Source organism: Dermochelys coriacea, chromosome 2 (genome assembly GCF_009764565.3).
Source record: "Dermochelys coriacea isolate rDerCor1 chromosome 2, rDerCor1.pri.v4, whole genome shotgun sequence".
Taxonomy (NCBI): Eukaryota; Metazoa; Chordata; order Testudines; family Dermochelyidae; genus Dermochelys; species Dermochelys coriacea.
In genome coordinates this window covers 170,470,866-170,491,944 of record NC_050069.1, presented here as the reverse complement: position 1 = coordinate 170,491,944, position 21,079 = coordinate 170,470,866, and the positions used below count along the sequence as shown (strand labels likewise).

At 39.8% G+C, this 21,079-nt stretch overlaps 1 protein-coding gene across 1 annotated transcript; it reads right to left on the bottom strand.

Annotated features, from left to right (window-relative positions):
* Window positions 1-2,191: 2,191 nt before the first annotated feature.
* Window positions 2,192-19,492, bottom strand: IGFBP3 (insulin like growth factor binding protein 3). The gene is made up of 4 exons (XM_038392549.2): window positions 17,743-19,492; window positions 13,065-13,291; window positions 11,612-11,731; window positions 2,192-2,926 (listed from the first exon to the last, which is right to left on the bottom strand). Exons 1-4 carry the CDS (start codon window positions 18,113-18,115, stop codon window positions 2,801-2,803), a joined length of 846 nt encoding a protein of 281 aa, XP_038248477.1. The 5' UTR covers window positions 18,116-19,492; the 3' UTR covers window positions 2,192-2,800.
* Window positions 19,493-21,079: the final 1,587 nt, after the last annotated feature.

Here is a 21,079-nt window from a genome sequence, read left to right as displayed (position 1 = left end):
GAGGCTCCTTAGCCCTAGCAGCGGGAGACCGACCCCTCTCTGGCTTCTTGCAGCACAGGCGATTGCGAACAGTGCCTGCGTACCACATATGAGCCGCGAGTGGAGCTGGGACGGTGCCATGAATCCTTATCCTTACCCAACACCGGTGCTCATGCTGATGGCACTGGAGTGCTCCGCACCGAGGAGGAGGTACTCAGCACAGGATCCGTTGACCCAGAGTTGGACTGGGGGCGAAGTTCTGCCTCCATCAACAGGACCTTCAGGCGCCGCTCTCTATCTTTTAAAGTCTTGGGCCAAAGGGTCTTCCAAATGGCACAACAATCTTTCTGATGGCTCTCTCCTAAACACTTTAGACATGAGGTGTGAGGATTGCTTCTGGGTATACACTTGCCACAGGCTTCGCAGGTTTTGAAGCCCGGAGACCTTGGAATGCCCTGGCGTCGGGAGAGCATAGGAGGGGATTTCCCCCCCACAAAAGAAACTTACCTAACACTAATGAACTACTAACTACTCACTATTAACAAACAATGGAAAACTAATGAAAAACAATGTAAGACAAGAGCACAGGGAAGAACCGTCACAGGCGGTAAGAAGGAACTGAGGGGTGGCAGGTCAATAGGGCTCTATATTGAGTGCCATGAAGGCATGACTCCAGAGGCCATCCTGGCCCACCCAATGGATGCTGCTAAGGAAAAATCTTCCAGCTACCATGCACACACACCTGATTGGAATCAACATGAACAAGCACTCAAAGAAGAATTGTTATTATTATTGAATATTATTAAATATTGATTCCATTTCATGAATCTAGCCCTTAGTTTCATGTCTACAGTTACATGACATAAAGCTGCTGTATACAATTTCTTGTTCATGTGATAGTACGAGGGTATATTGTTTACAGCTTTAAAAAAGTGTTATTTCAATGATTTCTTGGTAAAACTTTTACAATTGCAGTATTTTCATCAGTTCACAAATCTGTCTGAAACTCAAATATTCAGGACTGTACACATTTTGGAGTAACAACTACTTCACTAACCTGAGATTGGATTAGGATTTGGGTTAGGATTTCAGTTTTAATGATGATGCAAGATCATTTTATTAGATTATAAACTGAGAAACTGCATGGGATGCAAGTAAAGCTGTTCAGATAACCCAAGCCAAATACAAGGCTGGTGGCTGCAGTCACAAAAATCACCTAATTCCTGACTCGCTAAATATTCAATAGGACATTCAATTAATGGTGATTTTTTTTTAGTTACACCCCTTACTTATATGCAGTTTGTAATAAAATATTATTACTTTTCAAATCTTATCCAAAAAGGAAAAGATGCTCAGTTCCATAGGCCACATCCCACAACTGATTTTCATGTAGACCTTCCCATTATTTTTAATGGGAATCTGACTCCAATTGATACCATATGCCAGATATTTGAAAGAACCACAAACTCAGAACATAAAACCTCTCTTCAGATTGAAAATCTAAGTGAATTCATGACAGAGAGACATATTTTTCAGAACTGGATGGTTACTCTTCTGCTCTTAAAGGCAAGCAGACAACTCCCAATGAAGTCAGTGGAAGTTATGACCATGCAATAGAAGAATTGAGCTTGGAGAGTCCTAAAATTTAGGTCTATATCCTATTTTCTGTATATGTTTGGCACTGAATTTAATACGAGTCCCTCATGTAGAATGAAGGTAGAATATGGCCTTTAGTTAGGTTTTTGTAGTAAGACAATTAAAAATGGATACAAGCTTATGTTTTAAAAAAGTGCCATAAGAGGAAGGCAGAATATCCACAGACAGAAAATTAATCTAGCGTTAACAGTTTTAAAAGAGGAGAAGAAGGGAAAAAATTGTGTTAGAGTAGCTGAAACAAATAGGAGAGAAGAGTCATTTATCGTCAATTTCAATGCAACTATTAATTGCTTATCTAACATCTAAGTACTACAGTGAGGTATGCACTAGAAAAACCAATAGAAAGATTAATTAAAAAGTTATTTTGATGGTTTTAGCTACTTTAAATAGGGAAAAAGCCTTTTTTAGGAAACTTTTTCTTCAGCCAGTAAATTTATTTTGGCTCATCCACATTAAGTAAAGATATATATGCCGTTCTATTTACAATCCCCTTTGTTTTTGACTTGCATGTATTCAGTAGCATACACCAAAATGAATGTGTAACATTTGGTATTCACATGTTACATTTAAATAAAGTTTATTAAAAAACAATTATATTAAATACAGACTAACAGAATATTCATAATATACTTTACAGAAAAAAATAGCCATGTCTTTATTTTAGAAACACGTTTCTTTAAAAAGTTCTTTGAGATTTTTATAAAACATTTTACCCGTGAAGATAAGTTTCCCGTCAGACCTGTATAGAAAAAGCTTAAACTTTAAATCCTTGGGTTTTTTTAATATTTTTACAAGCTTACAATCTATAAATTCTTTAAAATAAAACACAGTATCTTTCGGGATCAAATTGGTCACAGGCCGTTATTTTAAAAAGTCAGTGGAGACTCCCTGAATCCATTCTGAAGTGCCTTTTTTTCTTTCTGGGGATAAATAGTGCAGATTTAATTGGAAATTCAGAGCTCCCTATGTTCTATAGAAAGCGGGAAGTGTCAGTGACAGGGTGCAGCTGCAGAGTCCATAGAGTCAGTGAATCCCCCAGTATCAGTAGGAGGCAGAACTCATAACTCCAAGTCCAATGCAGTCCATGCTTTTTCCCCAGTCCCTCCAAGGTCTCTGATGGGTTGAACTGCCACAAACAGTTTCCACAGGAGATGGCACCTGCCCCTCATTTGCTTTCCAAGTTGTAGCAGTGGACATCTCCTTTTCCTTTCCCATCGTATCCAGGAAGTGGCTGTCCATATTTATCCACACACCAGCAATAGCCTCTCTTTCGGCCTTTGGATGGGCGGCACTGCAACAAAATGAATGTAAGATTCAGTTAATGAAATTTTTTTGGGTACAGTTCCAGTTAATTCTAATCTCTTTGATAGCTTCAGTAATATAACATGGCCAAATCAACACTGCTCGTGCTGTGAGTATATGAAATTCCAATTACCAGCACAAACTATTATAATGATATTTTATTTCTACTGCCAGCCAACTATTAGGGATCTAATCATCCTACAACAAAACTATTCTTAGAAGCACAAAAAGGCAGCTATATAAACCACTCCACATGATATTACACAGCACAGTTGTCCATTATTGAGCAAAATCAACTTCAATGACACTACTTGCAACTGTAAAGGTTGTAGGATCAAGTCCTTTATTTGGGAAAAAAAACTCAACAGATTACTCTTACCATACTAAGGGAGCACATATTTGGCAGAGACTGCACTTGCAGCAATAACACCTCAGCTTGCATCTGTTTGCCAGAGGAATTTCAGTACTGTAGCTGACATTTATTAATAGATATATAATACCCTGCAACAGAGTTATCACTTCAACAACTGCTAGGTATATTAGAGCTTTACATATATAATTTCCTATAAATAAGGTTGCCTGCATATTAATCCATAACCTAAATAATTTCTAGAGAAAGCACTTGCCTAGCAAGACTAGTTATCAATACAAGCCAACCTGAAATTGTAATACATAGTGTGTGTGTATGCTTTTGCTATAAATTATTTATATATCTAAATAAAAGCTGAAACTTTCCCTAGAAATAATAATTTAGTACAGGAAAGACAGAAAACCAAGCACACTAAAGAGATTCTTCTAAAGACTCCAAGAAATACAAAGAGAATCTAAGGGAGCATACATAGTTCCTGATCACATATTGCATATAACATTCCTCAGCTACCTCTGGGCCCAGTCCAGCTGAAAGGTACCTCCGTAACTGTGAAGGTTTTCTTCTATTATAAGGGGAAGCACCCCTCTCTAATAGTTATGCAATGTCATATTAAGCATTCTACAGTCAACCTCCTTCCCAGGATGCAGTCACAATCTATGTCAACTGGACTTTGGGATTTTATGGTTGTAGACGCACTGAATGCCCTACTGCAGAGACATGTTCATCAGAGCTAAAATGACCACCATTTAGAAGGTGAAGAATTTTAAAGAGTCTGTGGCACAAATTTATCAGGCTCTTGCTAGATGACAACTACAACAGATATATCACTAGGAACAAGAACAGAGAAGCCACGTAGCCTGAAGACCTCGCCCGCCCTCTGCCACCAAAAATAAAAACACACAAAAAAAGAAGCCTACCTCCACCTCCTTTGGAGGGAACAAGAGAAATCATCCTCCAAAGAAGGCGGGTGGCCTGTGTACATTTCCAGCTCATGTATTTTATTCACTGAGGATGAAATTTATCCAGGTTGAAAGAGTCTGTAGAAGGCCTATGCAGGCACTAATTAAATCCTCAAAACAAGGTTTTAAGTAGGACTTAAATGGTGCACAGGCCTCTGCATTGGAGCCCATTTCACCCTTATAACATAGCTGATTGGTCCAGGAGCCAGGAGCCACTAATTTACCCATCCAAGGCCACACAGTGCAGTACATACAGTCCCTAATAGTTGAGTACTGTGGAAAGTGGGGAGCTCCTTTATCCCTACCCCTAGCCAACTCCACAATTCCCCACCATGGACTTCTGGGGGAAGAGATCTCTTTGTGGTTTCTGTAGTTGGCAAATTTTCTTTGGATTCCATCATCCTGCCATGAAGCAAACATCACCCACAGCTTTTCAGAGCTTGCATGGTTCAGAAAGCTGGATATTGTGTTGGACAGACTTCTCTCCCTGAGGAATGTTTGCTTTTACCATGTTTATTATGGTACATGAACTAACAGAACTCACTTTAACTGAAAATAAGCAGTCGTTTAGATTCATTGATTCCAAAGGCCAGAAGATGATTATCTAAGTCTATATTCTTGTTATATCTTTGGGCAGGAAGACCAAATATCATGTCATTTGCTGAAATAACACAAAGCTTTCTCTTCTTCAGAACCTTTGTTTTGCAGTCGTACTGCATTCAACAATCCTAGTCACTTCAATGGCAGTTATGCCAGAAGAATGTCCACAAGATCAGGTCCAAAGTAAACAAATGCTTATTTTCTGAGAGGAAAAGCAACACTGGCCAATCAAAAAAAGAGTTGCATTAGTAATTCGCCTAATTATCTGATTATCTTTGTTTGATTTACAAGTTAGCCATTCAGTTAGTTGTCCTTAAACATGAAACCAACAGATTTTATCCTTTTACATTGTTTAACAAGCCCATTAATGGCCTGATCCACTGGCCATTGAGTCAACGGGAATTTTTCCATTAACTTTAACGGCCACTAGATCAGGACCTAACTGAACTGGTAATGTTTAATCCTTAAAACTCTTTGGCGTCAAAATAATTTAATCCACAGTTAACATCTCTTTTATTATAACAAGTTCAAAGATCAGGAAACTAAGGTAGAAATTCTTAAGTGATTTTCCAAAGGACACACAGTCAGTGTCCGAGCCCAGAATTAGAGTTAGGATTTCCTAACTCCCAGCCTGGTATTCAGTTCACTAAATTGTACCTCTGCTAATATCTGTAACATATCCTCCTTGCTTTCAGAGGTACTGTATGAAGTGTGCTGCACAAATCTCAATGGTTCAAAGGAACTGACTTTGATTACTGTCAAAGACATACATATGTAAACCAAATTATCAGTTTAAAAAATTGGTCTCATTTTTAATGTCATTTTACTTTCCTCACTCTCATCACTGACTTTCAGAATTAAATACAATTAGAAGCCACCTTTCATTTCTTGTTTTGAGAAAAACTCTCAGATCTGCTGTGTGCCTTAGAGATAAGCAGCAAAAATAATGCTTTGTCTCCAAAGCAACACAGAAATGTTTTTCAGATCTCTCAAGTTCAAAACAAGGATTTGCACTGACTGCCCAGCACTGGGGCAAGGGACAAACATATCTCCCATAATAGTTTGATCTGGCCCAAAAGGGATGGTTTTATTCTAAAACTTCCATATTTTGCATTCTCTTGGCCTGACATCAACTGAAATGATAGACAGTGCATATCAGAAAGACATCTCTTATTCTGTGTTTTGTATACCGTGGGGACAGATTCTTGGGCCCAGCTCCAGCTGCTTTGTGCTGCCTCAGAAGTGCAAAACAGCTGGAATAATGCCCTAAACTGGGCAGCTGAGGATTTCCGCTGACAGAGGGGCCAGATGCCAGCTCTATTGCTCCCTGCTCTGTCCCCTCCACAGAGGAGTGTAGAAGGGACATGGCAAAGCATAAGGGGTGCCATTTAATTCCTGGTCAGTACAGTCATTCCTATGGGACTGCAACTGGCATAACTTGAGAGCAGCCTTTAGAAAGCTCTAATTTACAGCAAAGGTTATTTTGGCCTCTGGCTGGCCCAGGATTGGGGGAGCTTTGTCTTAAATGGAGCTATGTCAATTCATATCTACTGAAAAGCTGGCCATTTATGTGGATTTGGGATAATTCTTAGAGAATCTTAATTCTATCAAAAATTGTTTGCTTGCTTGAGACAGATATACTCCTGCACCATGAAACTATACCCATATACCACAGTACTATAGTACAACCTTACATAAATGACTTAGGCATGAGTAAGTAGGGATCAATGTCTAATAGATCTGTTGCGGTATATAATAAACAAAGGGGTCCTATTATGCTCTGAAGGGGTCCCTCCACGTTCCTCTTTATCACTTCCTCTCTTTTATACAATTTATTTGAGGACTGAACACAGATTTCTTTAGAGCTCATCAGTGTTGCTCCTCACTTCCATAGGGCATGACGACAATGACTCTGTACCATGTTTCCAGGTTCTGAGGATCTAGGAGCAAAAATTAAATTAGGGACTCAAACTCTGATCGCTCTACTCTAGAACAACCACAAAGCCAGACTTCCAGTTTTACCTTTAAATCAATGTTTACCAAGAAGCATCGGGCAAGAAAAGTAAAGTAAATAACAAATATTAATTTAAATGGACAGGGAGCGGAGGGCAGAATTCCTTTCAGAACTGTTCATGTAGCTTCCAGTACCACTGACTCTCCTATTTGATTTCATGTTGTACATCACATGGCTTGGCAAGATGATAAGTGCAACCACATTTATTTGATAATTTCCCCGTGCTCCTGATTTAATAATAATTAAATATTAAAAAATATATAAATACTTTAAATTGCTTTATATGATGTATCTTTTCCTTTAGAGCAAACCTCTCACTCATTAAAACTACCCCGAGGGTGTCTGGAAAGTCAATTACTTGATATACACAAATCAAATCATGAAGAACAACTACATTCAACATGTTCCTGAAGAGCTAGTCAGTGAGGAAAAGAGGTAGTTCACGTGAACATGAAGAGGAAAACTTTCTTATGAAAGACTTTATATGGCTCTTTTAGATGATCATGATACTTCACTAGATTTATCCCAAACCTATCACTTATCTGTAGACAAATGCTGGTCCTTTATAACTAGAGCCCTACCAAATTCATGGTCCATTTTAATAAATTTCACAGTCATAAATAGCATTTTAAAAATCCTGAATTTCACTATTTCAGATATTTAAATCTTAAATTTCACAGAGTTGTAACAAAGCATGAATATTTATTGAAAAATTGCAAAATATGTAAAGCCCTTAAGTCAACATTTCTCAAACTGGGGTTCCCGACCCAAAAGGGGGTGGCAAAGCTATTGTGGGGAAGGGGATCAAGGTATTGCCACCCTTACTTCTGCTCTGCCTTCGGAACTGGATAGCTGAAGCACAGCGGCTGCTGGACAGGTGCCGAGCTCTGAAGGCAGCACTGCTACCAGGAGCAGTGCAGCCTTCAGAGCTAGATTCCTGGCCAGCAGCCGCTGCTCTCTGGCCACCCAGCTCTGAAGGCAGTGCCGCCACCAGCAACAGCGCAGAAGTAAGGGTGGCAATACTGCAACCCATTTACAATAGGCTTGGGACCCCCTTTTGTGTTGGAACCCCCAGCTGGAGAAACACTGTGTACTTGTATATCCTTTTACCTTATAGTATAAAGGAGTATAGAATAGGGTAAAAGTACACAAAAGACCAGATTTCATGGGGGATTGGTAAGGCCCTATTTATAACCATATTGTTTCTTTGTGTTAGTTCTGCACTGCATAGCTTGGCACTGTGCTGAAATACACTGTACTACTAGACTGTATCTGTATCGACAACATAGAAATTGCACTCATAAAGTACCTTTATTTTCTTAAGAGCTCAGAGCATTTATTAACATTTTATTTGATACTCACAGCACCTTATGAGGTGGATATTAATATGATATTAAGCAAAAAGGCCCTAATCATGCAATTTGCTCTGTATGAGCAAATGCTTATGCCCATGAATTCAATGGGGATCCATTTAGGCATGAGAGTGTTTGCCTATGTGGAGCAGCTTGCAGGATCAGGGTCCATATCAGTGGCAGAGCAAAAAGAAACACTGAAGGAGTTTTGATTCCACATCACTGTTCTAACCATTATACCACACAGCCTCCGATATGATAGCTAAACTGCTTTGGTAAAGAATGAACTACTTTTACAAAATATGCAAACACCTAATTTTTGCTAACCTTCCCGGGGCAGCATTCTTTGGAGGTGGCATGCCACCGTAGTGCACTGAGCTGCATATTCAGCTACTTTAGAGGTACCAGAAGAAAGCCGATATTTCCATTATTAAAAATGCCTGCCTTCTAAGACAGTGAAAATTATTTAGGATGATTTACTATTTCCTAGTACTGTATAACACATTGAATTCTTCTGTCATAATGTGGAATTACAAATGCTAATTGATGTTAATAGCAGCAATGCAGGAAATAATAGAATAACCTAGCTTTATGTTATTCGGATTAGATATGTTCTCTCAGTTCCTAAAGTATCAGACCTAGATTTATAATGCTGCAAAAACCAGCGCAATCACTACCTTTCCCATAGGGCAGTGAGTGCAGTTTATTATATATGTACTTATTTCTCATACCTATTGTGGTATTTAATTTTAGAAAGATACTGTAAACATATTTTGCATTTTTGTGAACTGCAGACTGTACCCTTGACACCCACCCTAAAGTTACAGCCTGCATTGCAGTTTGATAGCAGTACTAAGTGTTGGCACTAGATCAGCACTCAGGTATTTGCTTGTGTAGACTCTGCCTGTGCTCATTGAGGGCTTGATTCTGCAAGATGCTGAGCTTCCCTCAATTCCTATTGAAGCCAGTGGGACATACAGGCACGTGGCATGGCATCTGGCAGGACTGGGCATATCCTTTGCCACAGATACCACCATGATAGGCCACTACATGTAGTGCAGGAACTCTCTCTGAAATTCAGCAGATGCAATTTTAAAGCCTCTGGTGGAACATGCACGACAGAATTTAGAGTGCTCCCCTTATATAGGATCTTCACCTTGTTCTATTAAATGAATAGCTTTGAATGATGACTAGAATTGACATCAAGGTACACTTATTTTAATATCATTTTTTGGAGTGGGGAAGTGCCCAGGTTTCCTAATGGCAGAATTATCACTGCTCAAAAATGCACCTCAACATTTTGGTGCATTTATTATTATTTATTTACGGTAGTACCCAGGAAAGCGCATAGCATAGAGTAACACTGAAGAAAGAAAGTCCATTCCATAAAGAGCTCACAATCTGAGCTGCAAGTTGACAAAACTATTGCAGACAAGTTCTGCAAGTGGACAAAGTAGAGCATATTCTTTGGTCTTCTTTAATAGCTAAAGGAACACAAGGACTGTAGTATGTAACAAAAAGCATATCTCTTGGAACTCTGTTAAAATATCTATTGCTTTAAATAAGCTAAACACTTCTATGTCATAGGAACAAACACACAATCTTGGTTCCCACTCAGAGGGTCAGTGCTGTCCTTAGTCCATTGAATAACTTTCATTGAAATCAATGGCATTTTGGAATGAATGCAGATTGAGGGCTGCAACCTACATATGGCCCTACATTAATTTACATCAAGTTAAAATATCATGGAACAAGAATTCACACCAGCTTAAATGAGACCTCCAACTCAAAAAAAGAAACTTGCCCTGCTTGAGAAAATCACCAGCTGCTCAGGAAAAGCTAGAGTGAATAGATGAGCTATGCAGCACACCCTAAAGGTCAACAAACACACGCACCGTCAGATCAGTGGAAGAAGTGTATTCTAGAGCCAGGAGCCCCCACTGTGAGTGCCCATCATCAAATCTGCAGAGGTTGCTGATCTCAGTTGTTGAGATGTTACATAAGAGGAAGGTGCTGAAAAAAGGTGTGTTCTTAACTCATGTTAGCTAACCTGGGTTAAAACAGCAGTGATGTCACGACAACTTGGCTTTTAAATCAGGTTAGAAGCTTGAGTTAAAGACTCTGAGGCAGCCTGGGGTTGAACTTGAGCTAAGCTAACCAAGTTAAGAACACATTTTTTTTTTTTTTTGCAGAGTAGACATACTTGAAGAAATCCATGATCTAAGCAACAGAGAGCAGCAGGATTTAAAGTGAAGCCTATCGATGCGTGATAGCCAAGTTGGGTTGGCTGCTCATTTCACTTTAATTTCCATCTGATAAAAAACAGTAGAAGACAACTAAAAATACATTGAATGCTTTTCTAATATTATTTTCCAGTGTGAACCACTGCTGTGGTTACCACATGGATGTGAAGGGAGAAATGGGCCTGAGTAATCATGAAAGGGAGGGGGAAGGTGGCCCACAATACAAATTCTCTTTATAGACATGATCCAGCTCACTGAAAAGCTTGAGAACACCGAATACAAAGCTCTGTAAATTTAAAACTACACCTTGAATTGCACCAAGAAACTAATTCAGAGCCATTGCAATCTACTAAACATTGGAATTATGGGTTCTGACATGGAAAAACACTAAACAACGGCCCTGATATTTATTTTCCACTAGCCAAAGTTTCTTGAGAGCCCTTCACGGGCACCCTTAAGTAGAGCATGTTGCAATAGTTCAATATTGAGATAACAAAGGCATGAATAGCTGTGGCAGTGTTTGCATTTGTCAGGAAAGGCCACAAGCACGTAACCGAATGCAAATGGAAAACCGAAGTGGTTGAGAGACCATCATTACTGACGAGTAAATACTGAGTGTATCACTTTCACTATAACACGACATAGATTTTGGAAGTGATCTCTGCAGTGTATAAACGACAGATATATGGCTTTCTCAAGTTGCTTTTTGTAATGTGACCTAATCCAATTCTTCTAGGAACTCTCAAGCAGCTATGTACAATTCAAAGCATTGATCTATTACAGTCATATGGTGACTCCAACAGTTAGCACTGTGGGTTATTACAGAGGTAATGCTTTTTTTAAACTGATGGGCAGTGATATCCAGGGCTCTGGCCAACCCATGTGTGATTGGGTATGAAGTTTCTCAAATTAATCTGTTGTCAGGAACGACAGCAAATAAAAACACTGTCCACACCTGACATAGCTTGGTGCTATGCCACCATGTCCTGAAATTGGGCTTAAACTAATTTTTCAGTAAAGTGCTATGTAATGCACATGAACATTACTAGTAATGTTAAATATGACTTCGTATTAACAGATAACGATGTGGAAAAGCTGAAATACGCTTACTGAAATGATCAAGAAATATTACTCACTTGCTTTTTCTTGTAAAATCCTTTCTTGTCACAATTTGGAATATGGAATCCTCTTGGACTCAAGACGTTCTGGATCTTTAGGTGATTTAATGTGTCTTCCATTTCTCTACGGCAGGGACCCTGTCAATGATCATGTTTTAGAAAGCACAAATGAAATCCTCTCGCTCAAACCCTGTCTCCTATATTCTTAAAAACAGTAAATCTGTAGACATTAAAAAGCACTAAGAACCAAAGAACTTCGTAAAAACAGGGTGATGGATCTGACCAGAAATGACTAGAAACATCCACACTTCAATTTTTAGCATGCTAGCTTGAATCCTGCAAGCACAAGTCTGACTATTGGGGCTGACAAGCATGCTCCCAGCTGCTGTGTAGCCATACCCTAGAAGCCCTAGTTCTGGGCCAGTGCCCCATAATCTCTCATCAGCCTTCACAGCTAGCTAAAATGATAATTCTGCTATACACAGATTTATTTTTTGGAAGAAGGACATTCTGAACCTCTCAGACTCTGATGTGCTTTAACTGGAATGTCTGATTTCAGTAATACATTGAACAGGCAGGAAAATTAACCTTGCTAATTTGTTTTAGCTGCCATATAGTCTCTACATGGAACTCACTACTTTTTGTAGGTTTTGAAACATTCTTTTTGTAGAAGAAAGATACGTCTGGATCACCTATGAATATTTTGATGAAATGCCAAAGTATACCCAAGCAACATTTTGTATGCCTGTTGACACGAGTATGAGGATAACCAGATTGTCTGCCAAGATCAGTACATGAATCATAGTTTTACCTGCACACATTCCCTATACCCAGACTGCCCTGCAATCTTGCTCATAAACTGTCAATAAGGAATAAGAAACAGTGGCAGCTCTTATCTCTATGGTCATTACCTGCAGACATTTTCAGTGTGAAAGAGCAATCACTACAAATCTAGACACAGATTTGTGTGCATTAGGTACATTTGATAATCAATCAAAAGCTGGTACTCAGTTTCATGCTAGAGCACTTTCCATAATTTGCTTCCTGGAGCACAGACTCAGACTTTTGGATTGAATGTAAGGCCTTTTTCTTTTTTGCATTACCCTTTCTTTCTTGCCAGTAGGTAATCAAATCTAATCAAGCTGTTATTAGTCCTAGTCTGAATCTGTTCACACCCATATGTGAAAACTATAGGTGAGATTAATTTTTTTTACTGTCCAAGGATTATTATTGATAATCAGCTTAAAAACAAACACTAGACCTCTGTGTTTTCCACATGTGATCTGTCTGGCCTGCTGACCCTCTGCATTTGCATCTCCAACAGTTTGACTGGTCACACAGTCAGAACTCCTTAAATGGCTAAACAATTACCACCATCTGGTTTTCTATTTATCTTGTCAAATACAGCATGCCAAAAAAAAAAAAGCAAGCATGAGAATGTATTTATTTTTCTACTTATAAAAACACTTACATATTCAGTCTCTTGTTTGGATTCAGAAGAGAAATTCAGTGTATCTGTACTTTGTGAATCATATTCCACTTTGTACCGCTGTGTATTTTTGGCTTGTTCTTTCCTGATGATATCTATTTTGGTGTGATGTGGATGTGATTTGGAATCTGACACCCTGTGAGAGTTAGGGATGGCCTGATTCTCTATGCTACTGGCATTCTGGTCTTCTTCTGAATCACTGGAATTTCCTTCAAATAAAATAAATTAAACAAAGAAACAAAGTTAATTATTCAGTTAAGCCTAGGAGCACAATAGCTTATTTTAAGAGATTCTTTTTTTTCTTTTTTATTAAAAAACACAGAGAGCCTTAAATGACATAGTGTTCTCTGAGCAGCAATGTCTGTATTTCCTGAACAGAAAGAATTCTAATGTTCTCATGATTGAAATATCTCGTAAACTCCTAGTAATTCTTTTAAACTCTGCCATTCCACTGTCACTGTTGGTTGCTACTAATTATACATCTTTCTTTTCTACTTAATTGTATGAACATTTTCATTTATACTTTCCATCAATTTGATTTTTTAAATCACTGCAATTTAAACTGAGTATACAGTCAATTGCTTCCCTTAATTTGAAGTTTTTTCCCACCAGAAGGGGGCAGATTTGCACAGGGACTTGATCATATCCAGAGTTTGGATCTGAATCAGAAATCTGTTATCAACTTTAGCAATGGAAGACATGCAAAAAATTCAAATAATTTATTTACGTCCTAGAATTGATTTTATTATCACTTAGTAGTGATAATGAATTCCTGTAATGGTTAATATTCTGTAAGGTAGTTTCTCTCCTTTCAGAGTTGCAGTCGTGTTAGTCTGTATCCGCAAAAAGAAAAGGAGTACTTGCGGCACCTTAGAGACTAACAAATTTATTTGAGCATAAGCTTTCGTGAGCTACAGCTCACTTCACCGGATGCATGTCCGATGAAGTGAGCTGTAGCTCACGAAAGCTTATGCTCAAATAAATTTGTTAGTCTCTAAGGTGCCACAAGTACTCCTTTTCTTTTTGTCTCTCCTTTATATCTTCTCCAGGAAGGGAATTAACAAAGAGGTATTACTAAATAGAAGTAATACTACCATGTTAATTTTAATGGACCTTAATACAGTTATTTCTTAATTTTCTCCCACATACTGCAAAAATTTGGTAAGTTAAATTTTACTTAGTTGATAGAGAATTTTCCAATTTGATTCTATTTTTATATTAAACACATTTCAGATTATGAACACAACATTGCCATCCACTCTGCCATAGTATCAAAAAACAAACATCCTGCTTATTTGCTTTTCACTCTGAGTCAGAAGAGTTTAAAAATATTTTCTTCTCTATCTACTTTCAATAAAAGTAAAAGAAAATAAAGTGCCCCAGAATATTGTGCAGGCACAAGGTTTCCAGATTAAGATTATGTGTCTATACTATACTATACCTTACAGGACCCTTCCAGTGTAAATGCAGATGGCTGCATTTCCTCTGAGACATTTTTAAAGTTTATATCTCTTTATCAGTTAAATCAGACTGCTTGCTGCATTTCAGCCCTGTGGCTGCAGGCTATCTGAACTTTTTAAAAAAGGAACGGAAATCACATTGGGAATGTAAAATGACAATTGATGTGCAGGGCACAGATTACTTTTAATACCGTTGCTTCAATGCTATACTAAAGTTAAAGCACAAAATCTATTTTAAAATAGTGCTAAAAGGCTCACTAAAAAGCACCAAAGCCAAGAAATTCAACATTAAGACCGAAAGCCTTGCTAACATATGCCACTGAGTCCAACAATTTAAGCACATATGGCACTAAGGCCCCTGCAATACATAGGCACAGGGAGGAGGAGGAGGAGGAGGGATCAGAATTAACATCTTGTGCCAGTGGTTTTGGTGTAGCCACTGCTGGCAGTAGACATAATTGACCAGGAAAATCCAACTCTCAGCGCAAATGGATTAAGGAAGTTTAAGTCTTAACTCTGAATTTCCTGGCTTTTGTGGGTTTAACTCAGACTCTCAGCGGTATTTGAACATATTTTTTGTGGTTTAATTTCTTTTTTTTTTACAGTAGTATTTTTTTTCTCATTCTCAATGATGTTTGGAAGCGTTGATACAATAGAACATAATAATCTAGATCTCCTAAATCTAAATTATTTCTCCGATAGTATTTTGCAGCCATTCTACTTTATTCACCATGTACATATAGATTTAGAAAGTATTTTAACAAGCATTATGTAACCAACAGAATACAGTGGCCACTTCATAGTTTATATAATTAATCATGGCAATCTGTTCTTAAGCAGTTCTCAAATCAGATTTATGAGTTATGACTACAATTTTTTATAATGTCAAGACATACTGTATTGCACCAGTTTATTCTATGGAGCTGTTGTCATGTTAGTTACATACCCATTCCTAACACATTCAAAACCATCATGAAAAAAGCACAGGGAGAGTTGTTTTTTTCTTTTATTAATAATAATAGTCCCTTAAAATGTGAACTGTATTAATGCCAGAAAGATCTAGTATGCTCTAGAAGTTAGTGGCCTTTTAAATCTGGCATTAAAATGACATTTTAAAATATAAATCCATATAAACTTTTTTTAGCACTTGCTGTTATGTAACAATGACAAAAACAATTTTACTTGGTATTCTGCCTATCTGTATGTGTGAGAACAGATTTGATCTTATTATGAGAGTTTGCTGTATGCTAGAATCTGTACTGGAAATTTGGATTTAGGATTGAAACTCTAGTAGTCCCTTAAAGAGGCAGGCACTATGCATGGCATTGGTTCAGCAGATTTCTTCCCTCTTGAAAACTAAGCACTCAACTTGTATTCCCCAGGAAGGGGCCTACTTTTCATTTTATACACAGGAGCAAAGTTCCCACTGACTTCAACAGGCTTTATGTCTGAATAAGGAGTGAAAGAATAGGGCTTTAGTATTTAAACTATTTAGGGATGAAGTTAGTAGGAGATCCAGAACAGAAGTGAAAGTCCAGAGCCATCTACCCCTTCCCTTCCTCTAATATTTACGGTTACATAATAATAATAGTAATAATAATAATAATAATAATAACAACTGATAATTAGCCGTTTCCAATTTCCACCCATTTAGATGGATACCCCCCCTCATCCAGGATTCCTTTTAAGGTAGAGTTAATAGCATCAAGCTCTCATGATGAAGGATGTTGCCATGTGTTTCAATGAGGTTTAAATCTTCACTCAGCATGTTTTGAACTCTCCCTCTTTCAAATTGTCACTGCTTGTGAGCAGCACAAAAATAATAATAATAAGGCATTTTGTGCTCCTGCAGCAGCCGGTTAAGAGCACACTGGCAGCCACTTCCCCTCACATAGCTAAGGAGAGGCCAGCCAAAGAGTGCCTGCAACCCAGAAGAAAAACTCCACACTGCTTTAAAAATAACAGTGCCAAACCTTTTAACATGCTGTCTTATAAAGTAGATGTTACATCCTCAATATTGGTTAGTAAACTCTCTAATGAAATTTGTGCAAATATTAATTGTGCTTTCCTGATCTGAATCCCAACTTCCCTTGTTTCTGAACATTGCAAAATGTGGATGCTTACAGAAGTTGTTCCAACCTTTCTTCCCTCCCTCTTAAAGAAACACACTCTAAATGGTTTTATTTACAAGAGAGTAAGGGAAAGGTCTGTTTTTACCAATCGTTTATTTGCAAAAGTGTACCCACAATATTCACCCCTTTTAAAACTTCCAGTCTTTTTATTTTAAATAGGCAATAACTTTCCAGGCTGGAAAAATATTTATCCCATTCTTTATGTACTCCTTTCCTCTTTCTATGAATTTTACAAGTAATTCACTCATTTTAAATATTTCAGCCTGGCAGACCTGCCTCCTCAGTCAAAGGGAGAATGACCCATATTTTTTAAAAAAGCATCCTCACCTCTGTTGAAAGGAAGGATTTTGCAACAACGGGAGATTAAAGAACCTTTCTTTTCTTATTCCTCATTCAAACGATCCCAAACTTGCCACACAGCCCTAGATTTGACCACGAGATCAGAAAACACCACCATTTATTTTGAAGAGCAGGAATTGCATCCGATGAAGTGAGCTGTAGCTCACGAAAGCTCAGTGGTTTGAGCATTGGCCTGCTAAACCCAGGGTTGTGAGTTCAATCCTTGAGGGGGCCATTGAGGGATCTGGGGCAAAAATTGGGAATTGGTCCTGCTCTGAGCAGGGGTTGGACTAGATGACCTCCCGAGGTCCCTTCCAACCCTGAGATTCTATGATATGATATTCTATGATAGGAAAGCTTATGCGCAAATAAATTTGTTAGTCTCTAAGGTGCCACAAGTCCTCCTGTTCTTTTTAGGAATTACCACGTCAGTCTTAACAGTGCACTAGGGCTGGAGTTTTGTTGAAGAGCCCATCCGCTAGGAGCTGGCTGCAATGCTTGGGTGGCGCGTCACAGAAACATGTTTGCAGCAAGGGAGTGGGTTTTCGTTTTGTTTTGTTTTTTGGTGTGGGCCAACTAAACTTTTTTTTTTCTCTTTTGCATGAAGGCAACGGATTGACAGATTGCTTTGCATCAAACTTTTTTTTTTTGGGGGGGGGGGCATTAAACAACACGCACACACGCACCCCCACCCACCCGGAGTGAACGGCTGGAGCCGGCTCGCCTTACCTGGAACATGTGGTCCTTGCAGCAGGAAGGTCCGCAGCTTGCTGCCCGTGGTCACGTTGGTGCAAAGCCCCCTGCCCTCCAGCAGCGCCTGCAGGGGTCTGAGCTCCCCGCGGCGCGGCTGGCAGGTGAGGCCGGCCCCGCAGCGCTCGCTGTAGACCCCGCACGGGCGCCCCTCCGGCAGCGCGCAGGTCAAGCAGCAGCCGCAGCCCGGCTCCCGCACCAGCTCGGAGCACCCGGGCGCCAGCGGCTTGCACTGCTCCAGCGCCCGCGCGTCGCAGGGCTCGCACCGCACCACCGGCCCCACCGCCACCGCCCGCCGGCTCAGCAGCGCCAGCGCTGCCACTGCCCACAGCACGCAGAGCCGCGCCACCATAGCAACAAGCGCAGGGGGGGGCGGGCGCGGGGGGGGCTGCAGAGGGGACGAGCAGCAGCAGGGAGAGCGGGAGAGGGACAGAGCCGCAGCCACACGCGCACCTAGCCCCGGGCAGAGCCGCCCCCCCCCCACAGGCACTCGCCCCCCAGCACAGGAGAGAGAAGAGACCGGGACAGACCCCTGCCACGCAGGTCCGGAGCAGAAGGCTCAAGCCCCAGCCGCCCGCCCCCCTAACAGAGGAGGCGAGCCCAGCAGGCTAAAGCTACAGTCACCCCCTGCCTGCAGCCGGGACCCCCCCACCGCCCGCACCCCTGCAGGAAGACGAGAAGGAAGAGCAGCTAGCACCCAAGACGGCTTGTTGCTTCCTCCCCTCCAATAGCGCCCAGGTCACTTGGCTTTGACACTGATTTCTTGCCGCAGACACAAATTTGAAAATAAAATAAATAAATAAAAAAATCAACAACAATAAAAAAAAAATACCCAAACCGAGCAAAATGGTCTGGCTGGGAGGAAACGTGGTCCCAAAATGGTCACGGGAAGAGAGGAGAGCAGAGGGGAAATGAAGGAGAAAAAATAAATTAAGAGAGAGCAAAGTTCCCTTCTTTTTATTCTCTTTGTTGCCTGCTATTGGCTTCTACTCTCTGTAACTCTGGGCTCCCATCTGTTCTCTCATTCAGCTGAACTTCTTGCCTATATACAACTCCTGCTTAGGACACGCCCCGGACTATGAATAATGAACAACTCTGGCACTCCAGGAGAAGGGGAGTGACTATCAAAATCCAGATTTCTGTTCAGAAAGTACTGTAAGGAGGGGGGACCCCCCTGGTTGTGAGTTGAGTTTAAGTGCCTTTCTGAGAATCCCTGTTTGAGGAGAACAGGAGGACTTGTGGCACCTTAGAGATGAACACATTTATTAGAGCATAAGCTTTCCTGAGCTACAGCCCACTTCATCGGATGCATAGAATGGAACATATAGTAAGAAGATTCAGATACAGAGAGAGAGAGAGAGAGAGAGATGCGTTGGGACTGACTTTGGGCAGAGAGAGAGGCTACATCGTATGCGCTGTGTTTCAAAGAAAAGTGTTCTCCTTCCCCCTCTCCCCTTGGCACTGTGAGAAGAGACACGAGCAAAGCTAAACGAGAGTGCCCTTTTTGGCTTCCTGTCTACAACCCTGTCCACATTGGAGCTGATTGATAGCCCAAGACAACCTGGGAGGCGTGCCTGTTAACACACACAGTCAGGGTTTAGGACATACCTTGGACTAGCTTCCATCTCACATGACAATTGCAAGTTCTTGGGAAAACTGAATATATATTTCTCTCTCTCTCTCTCTCTCTCTCTCTCTGGCACTGGAACACGGTACTTTCGGTGCAGCTGATGTATGAATGTTCCTCCGAAGTATCTTTTTTAAAGTGCTCCCTGAACTCTTAAGACTTTACCTCCTTGCCAAGACAAAACAGTTTACATAACTACTTCCTTTTCCAATTCTGAAAGGCAAAACTGGATTTTGCACAGTGAATTTAAACTGCCTCTTATCAGTGAAATTGCAACTTCTGTTCTGCTTGGGTTTTTTTTTAACGTCCCGTTGTGTTTGATTATAACCCTAATAAAGAACACTTTAAAGTAGCATAGCCAATGTTTCTGTATATTGTATCTAAATATGTTACATACAACAGACACTTAAAACGACTCTAATTTGTTTATGTACATATGAATAGCCTTTCACTCATAAACATTTTTCCTCACAAGTGAAAATTAATAGCGCTTCCAAAATACTGTCTAGCAAAACTGTTTCCTGTCATGGAAACGAAGTGAACCATAAATACTAATTTGTTTCCAAACCATTTCTTGGCACTGAGATTCCCCTCTCAGTGATTCTTGTCAATCCGTTTGCCTAAATCCAGACGAAAGAGTAAAGGTTTACTTTATTACCCAATATATTGCCACCCTACATAGATTGTGTATTCAGAACACTGCACATTTAAAATCAAATGCTTTCAGCATTGAGGTCAACTTTCTAGTTATTCTCCCCTGTTCTTTATTCGGCGCCCATACTTTTCTGCTACAGTCCTGAAGGTGGCCCTTTTAACAACTTTAAACTAGGTCTGATTTTGTATCCTAAAGAATATGCATAAGAGTTCTTTATTAGAGATTTTAAATTGGAAAAGGAATTTAAAGTGTACGGAGAGAGTGGTCTGCTTCCTTTAATCTCCCCATGCATAATACACGATGACTTGCAGACTTCTTTGTCCTCCGGCTCATTTTATAAATTCACCAACAGAGGTCGCCGGTTGCCCAGGATTGAGTCAAGGAATGAATAAACTTGATTGATCCCATTTACAAAGAGGGGCTTGATGAATTTGCTCTAAACTGAATGCATTTTGTTTAGACACTATCTCAGGAAAGCTTTCTGCTGCCTTCCGTCACCCCCATATTTTTATAGATGGCGAAGTCTGAAAAGCTTTGGGATCATTTTAGGGTCAGTATCAGGAGGATCACAACAGTGCTCAAAGATTAGGTCCAACAGAAGGATTAGACCTTCCTGTTTTCTGTCCCAGCAATAGCACTGCAGGGTAGCACAGCAGATTAAATATGTATAAAAGCATCATTTTCAGCCACAAACAATTTTTATAGTTTACTGGTTTCAAAATTGAAGCAAAAAGGTAAAGGAGACACCGCGCAAAATAAATACATAAATACAAAAATAGCAATTCCCTTCCCTTGCCACAAAAACACACATAAATTGTTCTCAGTTTATGTGTGGAAGTAACTTGTTCTTCATATTGCTTTATGAACATTTCCATCAACCAGCAATGTAATCCCCACTGTCAGTCTACCCTCACGCCTCAATTACAGAGATTTACAGTTATTATTTATTTCACTTTTTACACTAGGAAATATTTGCAATGCCACCAAATAAAAGTATTTTAAGAATTTTTTTTAAAAAAACTACCTTTGGTGAA

Coding starts and splice junctions, on each gene's coding strand:
- IGFBP3 (XM_038392549.2), bottom strand. CDS start 18,115: ATGGTGGCGCGGCTCTGCGTGCTGTGGGCAGTGGCAGCGCTGGCGCTG. Junction 13,292..17,742: donor GCAAGGACCACATGTTCCAG/GTAAGGCGAGCC, acceptor TTTTATTTGAAG/GAAATTCCAGTGATTCAGAA. Junction 11,732..13,064: donor CCAAACAAGAGACTGAATAT/GTAAGTGTTTTT, acceptor GATCATTGACAG/GGTCCCTGCCGTAGAGAAAT.